This window comes from Panthera tigris, chromosome B4, assembly GCF_018350195.1.
Source record: "Panthera tigris isolate Pti1 chromosome B4, P.tigris_Pti1_mat1.1, whole genome shotgun sequence".
NCBI lineage: Eukaryota > Metazoa > Chordata > Mammalia > Carnivora > Felidae > Panthera > Panthera tigris.
Window position 1 is genome coordinate 67,764,700 of NC_056666.1, and position 19,548 is coordinate 67,784,247.

The following is a 19,548-nucleotide window of genomic DNA, read 5'->3' on the forward strand; positions in this document are numbered from 1 at the left end:
GGAAAAGGCAAAGAGAGGGGATGCTATGAGTGGTTTAAAACAAAAAAAATTACCAAGACAGTTAGAATGTGATTGAAGAAAGAGAAAAGGGCAATTGATAGGTTCTTCCTTCTCTTTTCAGTCTCTTCAGTTTATCACTTCAGGTGATGTACAAACATGTAATCATTGTTTTTTAGGTCGATGAAATAATTCTGAAGGCATTTATTAATTTATATATTCAGGGATTTTTAAAAAATGTTTATTAAGGGGCGCCTGGGTGGCTCAGTCGGTTGAGCGTCCGACTTCAGCTCAGGTCACGATCTCACGGTTCGTGAGTTTGAGCCCCGCGTCGGGCTCTGGGCTGATGGCTCAGAGCCTGGAGCCTGCTTCCGATTCTGTGTCTCCCTCTCTCTCTGCCCCTCCCCCATTCATGTTCTGTCTCTCTCTGTCTCAAAAATAAATAAACATTAAAAAAAAATTAAAAAAATGTTTATTGAACATTTCCTGTGAAATATGCAGGTGGTAGCTTCTAGCTAGAGCTTCCTCTTTGAAGTTTATAGACCAATGGGGCAAAAGTCATTAATAAGTGTCCAATCATAAAAAGCATACTTGCAATAAAGGGAAGGCACAGGGAACTATGAAAGTGTCATTGGAAAAACTGATTTCACTTGGGAATTGACAGACAGCTTCTCTAAGGAAAGTCAGTTTAGGTCGCATTCTGAGAAACGCTTGAGTTGGATGAAAAGCATGTGATACGCAAGCAGGAATTAAGGCAGAACCTTATCACCTGCATTGATGCATTTATTATTATTTTAAATTTAGTGGGCCATGAAAGGAGGGGGACCATATCATATCTCCAATATTAGAAAACACTCTAGCTTCAGTTTGGGAATAGTAAAAAGATCTGGAGGGGTGCCTGGGTGGCTCAGTTGATTGAAAGCCCAACTCGATTTTGGCTCAGATCATGATTTCATGGTTCGTGAGATTGAGTCCTGAGTTGGGCTCTGTGCTGATGGAGCCTTCTTGGGATGCTCTCTCCCTCTCTCTTTGCCCCTCCACAGCTTGTGCACATGTGTACTCACTCTCTCTCTCTCTCTCTCTCTCTCTCTCTCAAAATAAATAAACATTTAAAAAAATATCTAGACATGGGCAGTGGTGATGGTTACAAAATGATATGAACTGTACACTTAAAATGATTAAAATGGTAAATTTTATGATGTGCATATTTTGTCACAATAACAGAAGAAATATACTCAATCTCTCTGACTATATGCCCTCACATAAAAACTGTGGATCATTATATTAAGCACCTCAGTGTGTCATAATAGTATTAAAAGAGGTAACTCAAATCAAGTACTTGACAGGGACCCCGGAAGAACTGAAGTGCTGTATTCATATTCTAATGATGAGCAGATTGAAGATGATCACAGTGCTGTGGATGAAGATGTTAGGATCCAGGTACCATCATTTATTATCATTGATAAGTTGTGTAACTGCTCTTAACCTCATTTTATTGATTTGTTAATTGGGGTTAATAGCAGTTACCTATTGGTTATTGTGAAGATAAAAGATATGTAGAACACCTGCCCAGTATCTGGAGCATAGTAAGTATTCAACAAATAAGTTAATTTCTTTTACTGGGCTACTACTCATGGGGTAATTAGTCCCTAATACTATATAAAGATTATTAATAAAAATCAAATACAGATGTATCCGTTGTAAATTCTAAGAATGATAAAGATCCGGGAATACTCCTAGTGTCATTTGAAAGGAGTAAGAGTGCCGGATCATATGCTATGAGTATGTTTAGTTTTGTAAGAAACTGTCAACCTGTCTTCCAAAGTGGCTGTACCATTTTTGCATTCCCACGGGAAATGAATAAGATTTCTAGTTGCTTCACACACTCACCGGCATTTGATGTTGTGAGTATTCTGGATTTGAGCCATTCTAAGTGGTATTTTCTTGTCTTGATTTGCAATTCCCTTATTGACATGTGTTGTTGAACATCTTTTCATATGCTTATCTGCCATCTGTATATCTTTTTTGCTGATGTCTCTCTTCAGATCTTTTGTGCATTTTTAAATCAGGTTGTTTTCTTGTTGAGTTTTAAGAGTTCTTTGTGTATTTTGCATAATAGTTCTTTATCAGATATGTCTTTTGCAAATATTTTCTCCCATTCTGTAGCCTACCTTCTAATTCTTTTCATATTGACTTTTGGACAGCTAGAGCCTTTAATTTTAATGAAGTCCAGCTTATCAATTATTTTCTCCAGAGATTATGTCTTTGGTGTTGTATCTAAAAAGTTATCACCATACCCAAGGTCACCTAGGTTTTCTCCTATGTTACTTTCTAGGAGTTTTGTAGTTTTGCATTTTACATTTAGGTCTGTGATCCATTTTGTGAAGAGTGTAAAGTCTGTGCCCAGAGTCAGATTTTGTGTGTGGGTATCCAGTTTTTCCAACTCCATTTGTTGAAAAGATGATCTTTGCTCCATTGTATTGCCTTTGTTCCTTTGTCAAAGATCAGTTAGCTATATTTATGTGGGTCTATTTCTGGGCTCTCTATTCTGTTCCATTGATCTATTTTTCTTTACCCAGTATCACACTGTCTTGTTTACTATAGCATTATAGTAAGTCTTGAAGTCAGGCAGTGGCAGTCCTCTGCCTTTGTTATTTTCTTTCAATATTGTGTTGGTTATTCTGGGTCTTTTACCTCTCCATCTAAACTTTAGAATTGGTTTTCAACACACAAAATAACATAAAATAACTTGCTGGGATTTTGATTGGGATTGTATTGAATCTATAGATCAAGTTAGGAAGAACTGACATCTTGACAATATTGAGTCTTCTACCTTTTCATCTTTGCATGAAAATGTGCTAAAATACTTGTTTAATGGAACAATAAATTGAACTCTTCCATACCATAGCCATATTGCAAAAGTTTGTCCTTTTTATGCAGCTCAGTTGTAGCCAAGGAGCCAGCTGGCTGATAAAGTTAAAGATCTACCACTGAGAGGTTGCATCTTTGCATCAGGCATGTCTAAAGGTGAAAGGTGTATAGATTAGATGCAATTAGCAGAAAGTGGTGGGAAGGACATAACAGTGTAGTTGAGCTAATCTCAGGTTTAAAAAATCTATGTCACTATGTATACCCCTAAAGATGCTGTGGTCAATGGGGGTTTTCAGCTTTATGAAATAATATGTATGTTCAGATATGTCAGGGGAGTTTCTTATTCTCAGCAAAACATTAGGTATTGACTTTCAAATAAAAATACTAATTGCAAAAAACAAAATGGAATCCTTCCCAAACAAGGAGGCACACTAACAGGAGATGACAGAACCACCATAATTAAACAATCATCACTCTTGGCATTTTAAAGGAAGACCTGAAGATGAGTATCTATAGTAATCGACAAATCTCCTGCATGTGTACTAGGAATAATACCTGATTTAGTTAAGATATCTTCCTTTGATAAAAATACTGAACGTTTTGGGGGACGTAACTTATCCAATAACTGTATACTCTTAGTTTCTTAAGAAGCTCACTTCTGCAAGGGCAAGAGATTTGCAACCTGGAATTTTTAACTTTTTACCAGACTTGACTATAAGGCAATTTGCCAACATCTTATTAGATGACGTATTTAAAAGGGAATATAAAAGGCAGTACGTGGTGCTTTTGTTTCTGCTGGAATGCTGAGAGTCAGAGAGGTTTAGTATGTAATGATATAAATCATTCCCAGAAATTTAAGACACACTATTCTAAGCAAATGGAAACAAACACAAATGAAAACAACTTGAGGGCAAATAAACGAAAACATGATGAAGCTGGAAGCAAAATATACCTATTGATAGAGGAAAAAATACTTATTAAAATACCAAAAAATATTAAGCAGGGATAATCTGGTTATTGTTGTTATTATTATTATTATCATTATTATTACTAAAGATTTCAGAGATAGCTCAAATACAAGTAAAGTATGAATGGTCACTTAAATAATTTATGTGAAAATATTGCCTTTGCCTAAAGTTTACTGCTTAATAATAATAATAATAATAATAAAAATAATTGCCTAACTTTTTTCATCTTAACTGTGGAGATCATTATATCATTTCTGTATGGTCATGTAGGGAGTTTAATTTTCCAGCTAAATCAAATTTCTTAAAATATCAATGATAATTTGAGATTTGGAGATATAAATATGGACATATTGAATTAACCACTGATATTTTCTTGAATAGGACTAAAAGTCTTTTAATAACCTTAATAAGCCTGATGCATTCAAAACTAGCTCACAAAAATAAGAGAGGATGAATTTCTGAAACCTATGAATTTCTAATATGTTTATTCTAAAAAACTGAAACTACAGTCATGGTATATTCCTTAAATCTTCAAAACACCAAGAAGCATTTTTAAAAATCTGTTTTAATTCAGCAAGAATTTTTGAGCAAAAGCCAACAGTATTTCTTCTAAACTCATAGAAACTCGAAGAAAGTAAATAATTCTGGCAATAGAGCAAAGGGCTGCAGGGCTCCTGCCAATATTTACAGCTGTCACTGCTTTCTTCCCTTATTTTATGTTTTTAGTTAGTGAGAGGACCATGCTGGGGGGAAATCATTTTAGGTTTATATTTCTGCTGTCTCTTTTATCTTTGTTTCATTTTTCCACTGCATAATACAAATTGACTTGAAGGTTCTACCTGTTACTGGGCTTCACATAGTATTTCTATGCAGATCACTTCCAGGTACCTATTCCCAACCCCAACCCCCTCCAAAAATTCTGGTCTCATTTATTCAAATATTTACTTGGTATCTCCATTTGGATATATAATGGGAAACTGAACCCCAGCACATTCAAAACTAAATTTTTGGCCAACTCACTCTCCACCAAAACCCTACTTCCCCTTTGCCAAGTGGCAGCATCTTCCACACCAATGGGCAAGTCAAGAGGTGAGAACTCACCCCTGAGCTTCTCTCTTTCCCTCACCTTCTACTTCCAAACTGTTTATTTCTCACAGGTCTGAGGACCATCGAGCTTGGGTCTGTTGAATCTCTATGGACCTAACACAGGGTACATGATAGACCCTTAAATATTTTAAAACAAATATAATTGCCTATATAACCGTTTCTACATTTGCTAAATAAATTACAAGTAAATTACTGACTTTACATATCTACACTGGAAATTGTATTGGCAACCTCACAGCATTAGAGAATTCATTAGATCTTGGAAGAGAAATGGTGTTGTATCATTCCTCCCAATTGTAGAAATGCATGGAATTATCTTCAAACCAATGTTAACTGTTTAGTAGTGATTCTTGTGCTTAAAGACTTCCAAATGAAGGCAGTTACATAGCCATTCACAGGTGTAGTGCTTTTTCTCTTAATTATCAGCTTTCTTCTATGACATATCTTCATTGGCATTAAATACACACACAAATACACTCGCACATGCGCACACATTTATTGATCTCACACTGTGCAAGGTTTTGAGGCCCCAATAGTAATATGAAGATATGTATAAGGCATGTTCTTTTTACTCAGTAAATTCTAATCTAGTTAGAGATTAAGAAAGAGTAATATAGGTGTCTTATTTACATTTTTTCATATAGTTCTCACAAGTAAGTACATATTAGTGTTCCTACTTGCCAGTTGCTGAAATAATTTGCCCAAATGAAATAGCCATATGAAAGAATTCTCACTGTATCTACATTCTTGTGTTTTAATCTCATTACCTTTTGATAATATAAAAATCTAAAATGCTGTGACCATATGCACAGACTTTCCAAGACAGTTTTATAGTCAGATGTTCTGCTATATTTATCTTCATAAGCCATCAAGACCTGTCAAAAATACCAAATTTTGGCTAAGAAACCACTTCTCCAAAATATTTTTTCACCCCTTAGTTCTTGAAATTGTCTTCAAATAAGTCTTCTAATAAAGTGTCCCTATATTCAGTTGGAAGTGGCCTGGCATTTGAAGATGAACAAGAACCTAATAATAAGGAATCCATGAGTGAGTCAAACAAATGCTCCATGATTTTAGACAAGGGAGAAGCTCTCATAGGACATTGCCAGAGGTTAGATTTTCCTACAAATAGAAAGCTTGATTTAAGTCTTGAAATATAGAAGAGACATTGTTTTCTCATTTATAAACTGAGGTTAATAATAATTACTGTATCATTTGAGTTCATATGAATATTAATAATAAGCTTCTAGAACAGAGTCTGCCTTTCAAGTTGAGAGATAATGGAATGTGGTTATATTAACTATGAAGCTAAGGATTATTTAATTGATCTTTTTTTTTTAATTTTTTTTTTTTTTTACCATTTATTTATTTTTGAGACAGAGAGAGACAGAGCATGAACGGGGGAGGGGCAGAGAGAGAGGGAGACACAGAATCGGAAGCAGGCTCCAGGCTCTGAGCTGTCAGCCCAGAGCCCGAGGCGGGGCTCGAACTCACGGACCGGGAGATCGTGACCTGGCTGAAGTCGGACGCTCAACCGACTGAGCCACCCAGGTGCCCCTTAATTGATCTTTTAATTTCTAAAATATTTCTAATTCTAATTATAGCATATATAATATGATTATAAAGTATAAATATGCTATAGTATTATAATTTCTATAACCTAATATAATGTATAGTATAACACAAAATACTCAATAGATATTGAAGGAAGTATGAAGTGTTGTTGTACCACTGACAAATTTTGAGACAGAGTATAAAATAGTTAACTTTTTTGAAGATCAAATTAAACTTTGTATTATTCACTGAGCTTCGGATATTTCGATACATGTTCCTTAAAATAATAAAATTCTGGCATGGATTCCTCTTGGTAACCGGGATCACGGATAGATCCAGTGAGATCGTTATGATACGTGTGCTTAAGTAGACTCTAAGTATCTGAAGATTGAAAATTTGCCTCTACTTCTAATACTAACTGAGGTTTGTCTGGGCCCTTTCATACAGTAGGTGCTCAATAAGTACTTGTTGTTTGATAAGACTTGAGTTTGATAAAAAGAAATAATTCCTTACGTTAAGAGAAAATAAAGGCAGTATCAGAAACTGTGGAATCCCTTTCCTTTAGACTTCAGACTTTGCATTAGCCATATCTTTGTTCTGAAATTGTATTTAAGTGGAGGGATATATCCACTCTTGTCTTATGGGAAATTTAATTAATATTTGATACAAATTTGAATAACAAGGAGTAAAATTCTTTGTATAGCTCAAGACTACATTGTTGTTATAAATCAGAAACTTCCACAAAAGAGCATGAGAATAGGGAGAGAATTAGAGAGCTTCCCCAGTATTTCTTCTGTGAATGGAACACTGAAAAGGAGACTGAAGAACACAGTGTTCATCAACCAGAGCACTTGGGATCAAATAGAATGATGATATTTTCCTGCAGAACAATTCAGCAAGGGAAACTCACTCACCACCTATGAAATCAAAGTTCAACATTTGGTATTTAAGGTTCCATAATTTGATTCCATTTTCTTCCCACTTATCTTTTTTCTAATTCTCCCATGAGTGTATGCCCTGGCCATATTAAACTCTGCAGAGTTCTCGGACTTTAACCTTTACTTTCCTTCTGTATGCTTTTACTGTTGGCACTTCCACCTGCTTGCATGGATCTACCTGTCAAATATAGACCAATGATTTGCTTTTAGTAATTATTCCATAAACTTATTCAACCAATGTTAATTGTGTGCCTTTAATGAGTAAGGCTTTGTGTTAAGCAATATGGAGTATGGTAAAAGGAATGAGACGAACTGTTGCTGAGGCGTTTACATCTAGAAACTCTGTCACTGAATGTATATCCTTGATTTACCAATACTTTTGCTGTTGCTACAAAATGTTGCTACTTGACGGGTGCTTCATGAATAGTGTGGAAGGAAGGAATAAAAAGGATCATCCAGCTATGTTTATATGATTATTTTATAATCTTTAAAGGAAATAAAACAAATTTCTTGATCTTTGAACAGCACCCAATAAAAACTGATATCTGATTAAAGTGCACAAATGTTCATAGATACCCTCTTACATGTGTTTCAAAAATAAATGCTTATTAAATACGTATTGTTTAATTGAATTGAAGTGCATTTAAAAATAATTCTCTTCTATTGTTTCTAGGAATAGGGGCCTAAATTATTTTGGTAGGAATCACTCCTCAGTTTAAATACTGATATAACAACCTACAGTTAGTGATTCTCCCATGTTATTTGAAAAATAGAATGTCAAGGTTATATCCTGCTCTTTCCTTCTGTACGGTATCTCAACCTGAACAGCAGCGATTAGGAGATACAAGATCATTAGCCTCGTTCTTCAATCATGGATGGGCCTCTTGTCAGAAGACAGTAAGAAATTTTATTCTTGAGCCTTGAGGCTTTATTCTTGAGCCTTTATTCTCAGCCTTGAGGTTGGTGAGGTAGTATAAATACCTGCTCTTTTACATGTAAGACTTACAGATATTGTGGAGCAAGAAGCAGCTGCTTTAGGGAGAATGGCTACAAATGGAGCTTCAGAAAGCAGAGTGGCCGTAGCAGTGAAGCCTTGGTATTAGACATGGCCATCTCTGCAGAGGAATAAAGTCATACAGAGGAGAGCTGACAGCCCAGGAAGTCTTTAAAACTCCCAGTGTAAGTTGAGTGCATGTTTCCATCTGGTATGGTTTCTTCCCAGGTTTCATTCTCTTGCGAGTCTGTGGGAGAGCAAAAGGGAAAGTTCTGTCTTGCTGGCATGGGAATTTTTTTCCTGCTGTCAAAGACTTATTCAATCCTATTTTGGATTGTTAGATATGATTCACAAGGAAGGTATCATGAAACACATTACTTTGACGTAGTCCAGCTATCTCAGATCAGTTTGAACGGCTGTTAGGCTGCAAGAGAAGTTAATAGTACATTTCAGTCATGTCATTATAGTCCCACAAGTCTCATTTAATAGTAAGGAAACTTCTAGGTGTTAGTCAAAGCAATATGTCAAAATGCCTTATTCATTATGATGCGGTAAAGTAAATCAGATGTAGACATACAGGATATTCAATTCTCACCCAGACCAAAAGCCACAACAAAGTACAGTGCAGACATAATTTTAAGAGATGAGTTATTGAATGTTAAATGTTAGTTATCTTCTGATTTTCAGTGTGCACCGCTTAAAGATGTGGTCTAATGAATTCAGAACACATTTGATTGTTGTCTGTGAGTGTTGGAAATATTTTGACTTTCACTTAATACGCTTACTACAATACAATAGTTTTTGAACTATAGTTTTTGTAGTATGCCTACAAATTACCTGGGAAGCTTGATTAAAAAGTAGATACTTGGGTTACTCCCACACTCTAATTATTCTTGGGAGTTTTTCAGAAATCTATTTTATTAACAAGTACATCCAAATACTGTTAAGGTAGCTGGCCCCTAGACCATGTTTTGGGAAGTACCATCCTAGCATTTTGAAACATATGTTGATCATGAATATACAAAAAAACTTTTTTTGCAATCTAGAACTAGGATAAATTCTAAGTATCTTTCAAAAGATAAACAATAAAGAGTAAAGGGTTTAAATCTTTCTAGAATAGAAGGAGTCACATGCTGGCTCTGTGTATCTTTGGGCAATCCACATGATCTTGGTAACTCTGTTCGTCTCTCAAAATCTTAGACATTTGGTAGTGTCAGAGGAGATGATATATAGATTAATGATTTGTAAAATTTTTAGCACCAATCCTTGGTATTGCTCCTTTATGGTTCCCAGTAGCTGAGGTGACCTTGTTACTGTCAACACTCCTACTCATTGGCTCCATTCAGTTGCTTCCACTATTCTTTATAACACAGGAAGAATCAGTTCTGCTTCCCAGTATCCTTCCTAACTCGTCCTAAAACCTACCTGTTGTGTTTCACCTCTCACTTGATATTCCTCTGTTCTTTTTTTTTATTTAGTAACAGTTCTTTGCCAAATGTAGCACTGTATTCAAAGTAGAATAAAACATGTGTTTGCCCTTGAATAACAAAGTGATCCATATTGATACACTGATAGGAAAGAGGTTGAGTGGAATTCATAAATATACGTTTGAGTTTTAAATCTTTCTTGATGAAATAGCTCCTCCCTTGTTCATTGACTGAACTGGTAATTTATGGAATTACTTACGAAGTCATGTTGTCTGATTTGCTCATGATTACTGTCTCCATTTTCCAATAGCATCTCACTTTTGTAATTTCAAGCAAAATAACGGGCACAATTGACAGTATGTCATGTTGGCGGATTAGTTTGGAATCAGCAGGACCCTTCTGCATTTTCTCAAACGTCAAGAGCTACCCAACCACGCATACACACGCTCCTAAATTGTGGGACAAAATATATGTAGGACTTTCTGTTTACTACCTGAAAGTGATGGTTTCCTGAAATTGTCTCAGTGATAAGCATGACTGCATCATTAGTCTTATATGACATCATTAGCTTAAATTTGCCTGTGAAAACATATGTGCTATAAATATCACAAACAGGGGTTCTACTATTTTTAAATTCCTCTGCATGTCTTACATAATTTTAAAAATAAATGGATAATTAATCATAAAATCTAAAAATGTGAGGAGTCAATTGTTCTGTTAAATGCAAGCTATACTGTCAGTACTCAATTAATATACACATCTTCAAAATGCCCTCAGATATGTTTTTTCCTCAGCAGCCCCTAAGACATACTTCACAATCTGATGATGTCATATTTATTGAAAAGTTTTAAAATATATTGTATCACTTCGGTCTTTACATATACTTCATACACAGTCAAGTGGTAGACTGTTTCAAGGACTAAGAAGATTGCAATCTAGAGAATATTATGCTCTACCTACTAGTTGAACAATGTATGGCCCTGTTCTGAAAAAGGATACTGTTTATAATCAGTTTCAGAAAATGGGGTGTTTTTCTCGAGTCTGTGCTGTTATTCTTTGGCTTACACAGCAAGTTCTTCAGAAACTTTTACTAAGTATATTTGATCATAGCAGTAAGCTGCTAAAATATTGTTAATGACTGCAGAAAAACTAGTGAACTGAGGTAATAATAATTTGATGATAGTTTAAAGAAGTCAGTGTGAGACTCGAGAAGAACATCTGAAATATGCAATTATTCAGCTAGAGGGAGCTGTGTTACCTATGTTTAAATTACATTTCGTAATCTGGAAATTAGAATATTGATATGAAGATTTTTTTTAATATTTATTTTTGAGAGAGAGAGAGACAGTGTGAGCAGTGGAGGGGCAGAGAAAGAGGCAGACACAGAATCTGAAGCAGGTTCCATGCTCTAAGCTGCCAGCACAGAGCCCAACATGGGCTCGAACTCACGAACTGCAAGATCATGACCTGAGCCAAAGCCAGATGCTTAACCGACTGAGCCACCCATGCACCCCAATATGAAGATGTTTAATGGACTTAACATTTAAATATATAATATCCCCTCTCTAAAGGGGTAGCCCTTTTTCTAAGATCAAAAACTAATTTTATTTCTGGGAAATTTAACTTACTCCACTTTATTTTTTTTTTTGTTTGTTTGGTTTTTTTTTGTTTTTTTTTTTATTTATTTTTGGGACAGAGAGAGACAGAGCATGAACGGGGGAGGGGCAGAGAGAGAGGGAGACACAGAATCGGAAACAGGCTCCAGGCTCCGAGCCATCAGCCCAGAGCCCGACGCGGGGCTCGAACTCACAGACCGCGAGATCGTGACCTGGCTGAAGTCGGACGCTTAACCGACTGCGCCACCCAGGCGCCCCTAACTTACTCCACTTTAATATTTACTTTTATTATGTACATATGTTGTAGGACTTTTACTTGCATACACACACATACATACATTAGTACTCACAATAAGCCTGTGAAGAAGGAACTTGGATTTCCACTTTACAGACTGGGTGATGACCCCTTGGGAAGATTAAATGACTTGTACAGCAGAGGCAGAATTTCAGAATGATAAAATTCAGGATAAAATGTCCTCTGCTTTTAAAATGTAGAGTAGGGGGGCACCTGGGTGGCTCAGTCTGTTAAGCATCCGACTTCAGCTCAGGTCATGATCTCACAGCTTGTGGGTTCAAGACCCGCATCAGAGCCTGGAGCCTGCTTCGGATTCTGTGTCTACAGACACAGACACTCTCTCTCTCTGCCCCTCTCCTGATTGAGTGCTCTCTCTCTCTCTCTCAAAAATAAATAAAAACATTAAAAAAATTAAAATGTAGAGTAGAAGACATTGGTATATTTTCACCTAGACTAATCTGTGTTCAACTCCAATAAGCTTCCTCTTACTATTTTCTAGAAATAGTACTTTATAGCAAATGTTTTTCCAAACCAGGGCAGAACAACGAGCACCATAAGTAAATATTCTTTTTAACATGGCCTTTCATGAGCTGTGTTAAGAATAGATCAGGGTAGACTCCTGATATTCCCACAAATCTCTTTTTTCTTTCTAAAATAGAGATGTGACCATTTGATTATATGTATTATTTGTCAATACTCCTAAGATCTTGTTCTCTACCAATGTAAATGATTATATAACCATCAGTGCAATGGAATATTGTTTTGGCCTTAATGAAACATACTTTGATTATATAGCAAAATTAAATAATTTTCAAATAATTGTTAGTGCCCAAATGCTCACCACTAATGTATCGCTGAAGCTTTTAAATAGCTTATGTGTGTTAGCCTAAGCCAGAACTAAACAAAAGAGCTAGATGGTGTCTGTCTGGCAGAAAAATGAATATCTAGATATGGACCAAATTTCTCAAAGGAGAACTCTTGCATTGTCTAACATAGAAAGGGAGAGGTAGGGGAAAAGACAAGTGTAGGAAAAAAGAAGGAAAAGGATGGAAGGGAGAAACATACCGCCTTGTGTTGTCTCATTGTAATGTGTTTTTGTTTTAATGTGACTAAGAGATTTAGTGAAGGATGCTGGAGAAAAGAAGTGGAAAAGAAGTTGAATTCCCTGGGAAATTCAAAAGAAGTTGAATTCCCTGGGCTCCAGCAGTCACTAGACACCTAGAGATCTGTGATGGTTTGGGGGATGCTGCATCTGCAGGACTGGCTGGGAGGCCTCGCCCTCGTAGAGTAGAGAGGCCACAAGGCTCTGAAAGCCAGCAAGTTCGGGTGCACAGCGCTGCCTCGGGCACAGGAATGCATCCCTGATTCCTGCTTTTGGTCGTTATGTATTTTCAGCTTTTGGGAAGTAAAATGTCTGCTCCCATAAGTGACACATCTTTGTCAGAGTTGTTTGTTTTCTTCCTCCGTCGCTTCATTTGCTGCAACTCGTTTGGGCCTGTGGGGGCTGGGGAGCGAGCTGTGAATTACTCGATGGTATGTCCTCCAGAGCGAAGTAAGAAGAGCGGCCTCTTCTGAGTTAGCAAAAATGCGCCCATCCTCACTGCCTCTCTCCTCTGCAGCACTGCTGAGCGGATGTGATCAGAGAGTCACAAATAATAAGATAACTGGTAACACGATGGAACAAATCACTAGCAGAAAACAAATGTGTGAACAAGATGTGAAGGCTGCTCTTATATTTGAACAGCAAGAAACTCATTAAATGAAATAAATTACATGTTGTCAGGCTGATGACTCACTGTCCTATTGAAATAGGCAATATTTTGGAGTGAAGGCAAAGATAATGTGGTATGACACAGAGAGGCTCAAAATAATGAAAAACTTTTCCTTCTGACTATTATGTGCATATTCATATCGGAAGACAGAGACTTCCAACACTTAATAAAGTACATATTAAAAATGCTTTAAAATATTGCTAGTTAGAATACCCTCTTCTAGACTCTATTTATAAGCAACAATAATCCCTAACAGAGAAAAGAGCTCTAATAGGAGACATTCCTTTTTTTTTCTTTTTTTTTAGTATATATATAATTTATCATCAAGTTAGCTAACATACAGTGTATGCAGTGTGATCTTGGCTTCGGGAGTAGATTCCCATGATTAATCATTTACTTACAAGACCCAGTGCTCATCCCAACAAATGCTCTCCTTGATGCCCATAATTGTTTTTCCCTCCTTCCTACCCCCCCCATCCCCTCACCATCAATCCTCAGTTTGTTCTCTGTATTTAAGTGTCTCTTATGGTTTGCCTAGGAGACATTCCTTGTTACTGTTTTTCATCATCCTACCTTCATTTTAAGGAATTAAAGTTAAATTTCACTTTGTTTATGGCAAGTGCTTTGGAATAGTTACGGAATGGTCCATTCATTCCTTCATTTATTCATTAAATGTATATGGAGAGACTTCTATGTGCCAGGCATTATAAAAGCAACAATGAATAAGAATCATGTTCCCTAATCTGGTGGGTCTATGGCCCGGCAGAATAATAAGTTAATATTTATTAAACACTTTCATCATAAGTATTTCACATGTACAATGTTACGTAACTCTTACAACAGTCTTATGAAATAGTCATTCTTTCCATTTTACATATGAGGAAAACGAAGGTTGGAGATTGAGTGACTTGTCGCAAGCTACAAGCTAAAGAATGGGTGAGAAAAGGTGAACTCATAGCAACAGAGAGTAGAATGGAGGCTATCAGATGCTGGGGTGTGGGAAAGGGGAGGTAAAAAATCAAGAGGACTGTTGGGTGTCAGGGTCTTAGAGGAGGAGGTCTTGGGGGGTTATTGTATAATAGGTACAGAGTTACAGTCTTGAAAGATGTAAAGAGTTATGGTGATAGATGGTGGTGTTGGTTGTGTAACTTAATGTAAGTTATGTGTATTTTACCACAATAAAAAAAAAACAACAAGACCTTGTCATTAATGGGGAAACTTTTCATAACAGGTACCCAGGTTCTTTGTACGATGTGCTGTTTGTGAAAACTTTGCCAAAATGAAGATTCTATTACAAAAAAACATGAAATTCATTATTTAGTACATTAGTAATCTATCACTAACTGAAAAAAAACTTTTAAATTTATTTGTTGGGAGAGAAAGCGTGAAAGAGAGAGAGAGAGAGAGCGTGAGCATGTGCATAAGTGGGGGAGGGGCAGACAGAAAGTGAGAGAGAGAATCCCAAGCAGACTCCATCACACCCAATATAGGGCTTGAACTCACAAACCATGACCTGAACCGAAATCAAGAGTTGCACACTTAACAAACTGAGCACTTGTAGTAACTTTTAAAAGAAAAACAAACAACCCCAAAATCTTATATGTTTGGCGTATTCAACCATTAGACTTGAATTATGGCCCAGTTCTAATAGCCAAATCTACTAGCATAATTAATTTTGGGAAAATATAATAAGGGTAATGTGTTTTTGTTAGAACATAGGCACTCATATAGATAAATCTTTAGCAGTTTTTCATTTTTTTAAACGTTTATTCATTTCTGAGAAACAGAACATTAATGGGGGGAGGGGCAGAGAGAGGGAGGGAGACACAGAATCCGAAGCAGGCTCCACATGCTGAGCTGTCAGCACAGAGCCCAATGCAGGGCTCGAACTCACGAACCGTGAAATCATGACCTGAGCTGAAATAGGACACGACCATCTGAGCCACCCAGGTGACCCTACTGTAGCAGTTTTGAATAACTGAGAAAACCCCACTCTAGTTTTAAAAATTGATTAATGACATCAGCTTTCGTTTTACAGCAAGTTTTGATTAACATTTTCTGACAGAGGAAGTGAGGAAAGCTCTTAGTTGGTGACTTCCCTGGACAGTACGATATCCACATGTGGCAGGAGATAAGATGAGTTCTAATTACACAGGATACATGCTCCTATTCATCCCTTTCTAAAGAGAGAAACTTAATGGACCTAAATCATAATTTAATCAGTTTATATTAATATGTCCACACAAAGTTATATGGGGACTTTCTGAAGTTTTGAAACATCTGAGATTGAATTCATGTTTCTTTTGAGATTCTAGTTATATGGCAAATAAAATATATTTTTATCATAAAAACTGGGTGAGCCAAAATTCCAGCAAGATCTGGCTGAATTCCCCTTGTTCTGTTTTGACTCTGCCTTGCCATAGTTTCCCACATAGTGTGGTTGTTATATAAGAAGGCAATGTCAAATGATATTCCAGACCTAGAAAATTCTTAAGTATTTTACCTCCAATTTTCTGAAATCACTTGCTCTGTGTGGGCACAGTTAATCCTCCTTTAGACCAGCTCTCCTTTCTGAGACTACTTTTAAAGTTAATGAGATAAATAGACCAAAATCTCGCTGACATACTTCATCTGAATTATAAACCTCAGGAAAACTTTCACAGAAATTGTTCTTCATTCTTTGCCTCCATTCACCTGATTCTTTTTCTGTCTGGTCAGTGCTGGTTCCTTTACCCTCAATACCAAACTGCTGCACCATCCCTGGCTCTTAAAGTTGAATATCTGTGAGAATTATTAAGAGTTCGCAAATCATAACAGTTTATTAATAGGTAAATTAGAACTAGTTAAAATCCAATAATTACTACCACATTAAAGTGTAATGCTTTATAATCTGTAAAATTTTTGCAGTATATTATCTAAGTTAATATTTACAAAAAAAGAAGTGATTGACACAACAGTTTTGGCATAGTTTATCTGTTTGCCTTTTCTACATTCCTTTTCTTTCTTCTTTTCTTCTCTCTTTTCTTTTTCTTTCTTTTGTTTTCTTTTTGTTTTTAAAGTGAGCTCCATGCCCAGCATGGGGCTTGAACTCATGACCCTGAGATGAAGATGAAGATGAGATGGGTCTCATGCTTGACCCACTAAGCTAGCCAGATGCCCCTACCTTCCTTTTCATGAAGAGAATTCATCCTGATTAGTGTACATAACTCTGTGAGAAGAAATAAGATCTTGATCAAGCAGGTCAAGAAAATGCTCAAATGTAAATTGTTTAGACAAGCTTTGCAAGATGTAAGCAATGTGTACAGGTTTCAATAATTTAATTTAGGTCTATCTTGAGATACTAATGATACTGTACATCATAGAAATGAATAGCTAGAAATCTTTCCATAGATCATTTAATTGATTTCCCTGATTCCTGAAGGAATATTCTCTTTTTCTCTCTGCTTAGTAAAAGAAATAAAATGAAAATTAAAAGTCCAGAAAGTACGATTCATACAAACTTGTAGTTCTCACTTTCTCACCTACATCCAAGAGAAAGAAATTGGTTATAAATGGATCCTCGCATTTCAAAATTAACTGTTGATATTTTTACTTAAGCAAGTATATTTTAAACATTTCCTGATGCTAATTTGACCCATTCCCACTATATTTTCTCTGTTTTTATGTTTCTCTAAAAGTTGAGAATTCACCTCAACTTTTTCTTGAAATAATTGATTCTTGATTGATTTTTCAGTGCAGAATAATCTACATATCAAAAGAGAAAAATGGGTTTATCCTGGTCCATGTAGTACCAATAAATATTTTTACCTGTCTCTGGAAATGCTAGAATTCTGGCAGATTAGGGTGGGGGTGGTGGGGGATGGTGCTAAATATGATCTTAAAATTCATCACAACTGAAAAAAATAAGTAGAATCCTATGGGTTTTTTTTTTTTTACATGTCTTTATGATGTAAGCAATTAGTACCATTTTGGTTTTGCTACTTAAGAAAATGTTTAAATATATTTCTATATTGAACATCATAACATTAGATATTTTCTTTTCAGTATTGTTTTCAGGCTCTGTCTTAATTTAGATTTTACATTCAACTCTAGGTCATGAGAGTTTCCAACGTTATTATACATTGTTTGAAAACGTGATTTAATATCTTCCGAAGTTGGAATTACTGTTGTATCCCAACTGAAGGGTCTCTTTTTAGTGCCCTGAACTATGTTGCTATCCAGGAGAGAGCTCTCAAGGAGAGCAGAAAGAATTGCTTGGGTTCTGATGTCACCCAATGACTCAAATCTAAGAGTGTAATACCTCCACCTTGATGCTCTCGCTGCCACAGTCAGATCCATTCTCACCATGATGTATTTTACGATGCTTTTAATTAAAGTAATTAATGTGTTTTCAAGTTTAATAGCATTTAGGTCAAAACATCTGTTCCATCACACTGATTTTTGTACACATCTGTGTGCCCACTGAATTGTGAACTTCTTATGGGCAAGCCAACTAAGTTTTTTCTGATTCCTCTATCTATATGCTTACTCACAGAGATGGATTTGGCACAAAGCTAAATAAGCTTAAGTTGTGGTATACAGCCTTCACCAGGCTATCCCCAGCACCTCCTGGATGGATCCTCCCCGGTGTTTTCACATGATCCTAAGTTTTTGCAAAATTTATAAAAGCAAGGTATTTTAATTAGACTGCTGCATAGTTCTGTGGTTTAGTTTACATTAGTAATTTTTGTCATCTTGTTCTTAAGTACAGCTTTCCAACTTTTAAAGATTTGGCCCCACAAAACTTAGATTCTCCCTTGCTGACACATAAGTTTTAATTTGCCTTTTTTTTTGAATGAATAATGAAGGAGAGGATGATGGATGAGTGTGTTATTAATCAACGCATTCTATTAACACATTCCACATAGTATTTGGAAATTAGCATTACTGGCAAAAAATGTTCCACAAGCCACCAAACAGGTAATCCTAACATATCACTTTTGTATAATGTCTATGAATTTCCAAAGCTCGTATACAGACGTATCTTTAATTGAATCTTCCTACCAGCCCTTCACTTAAATTTGATCTTCAATTAAATTGGTCAATATCAAAATGTTTACTACTGTGCTATTTATAGGAAAAGTACTGTTATGCTCAATGGTTATAGTTAAAATTGAGTGATTTGCTCATGTTTGTACAGTGTTAAGACTGGGAGGCAACTGATAACCCTCTGATACCAAGTGCACTCATTTCATACAACATGGTGCTTACAAATGTATTTAAATAAACTAAAACTTATTCTATAAACAAGAAAGCTAAAATAAAATAGAATTGATAATATTGTTGACCTCAAATGATGAACATTCACTTTTCCTTTTTTTCCCCTTATCCTATCTTTTTCTTTCCTTTCCTTCTCTTTTCTTTCTCTTCTGTTTTGGATGTAGGTGTTTACTATCCAACTGTCATAAAGCTAAAGCTTTTTTGAAAAATCAAAACTAACTTCTGCACCTAAGATGAAAATGTGGTTGCTGGTCAGTCACCTTGTGATAATATCTTTTACAACCTGCTTATCAGGTAAGAAATATCCTTTGCATATTCTCCATAAATTATGTCAATGTAATCAGTATGTGTGTATTCACCTTATTAAATCTGGTGCATGAAGTTAGTATTCATATGTTTTGACATCTGTGTCAGACAAGTAAATTAATACATATTAAAGCCGACCCTATTTTCCTTTTTATTTTCAATTAAAATGTCACAAGATTAAATCAATCTTATGTAGTAGTGTGCTGCTTAATGTTTAAAATGTGGATCTCTGGGAGAGAAAAGTTTCCCTGCTGCGTAACATTTATCAATGGCTGGGGACTAAATGTTACTGCTATACCCAATCTTGACAAATTGACATAATTTAATGTGCCATTGGAAAAGATATACAATAGCTCACCATTATATAGTATTTTCACCGTAAGGATACAGTACCTTAAGTAACCTCAATTGCGTAAATAAAAGTAAAAGGTAGTAAAATAATTA

General features: G+C 35.9%; 1 protein-coding gene across 1 annotated transcript in view; it reads left to right on the top strand.

Moving 5' to 3' along the window:
* Positions 1–19,548, top strand: part of CNTN1 (contactin 1) — a 278,894-nt gene that overhangs the window by 87,262 nt on the left and 172,084 nt on the right. Inside the window, exon 2 of the mRNA XM_042990807.1 lies at positions 18,963–19,092. Within this exon, the coding sequence (XP_042846741.1) occupies positions 19,032–19,092 (61 nt within the window). The 5' untranslated portion in view covers positions 18,963–19,031. The remainder of the gene's footprint in view (positions 1–18,962; positions 19,093–19,548) is intronic.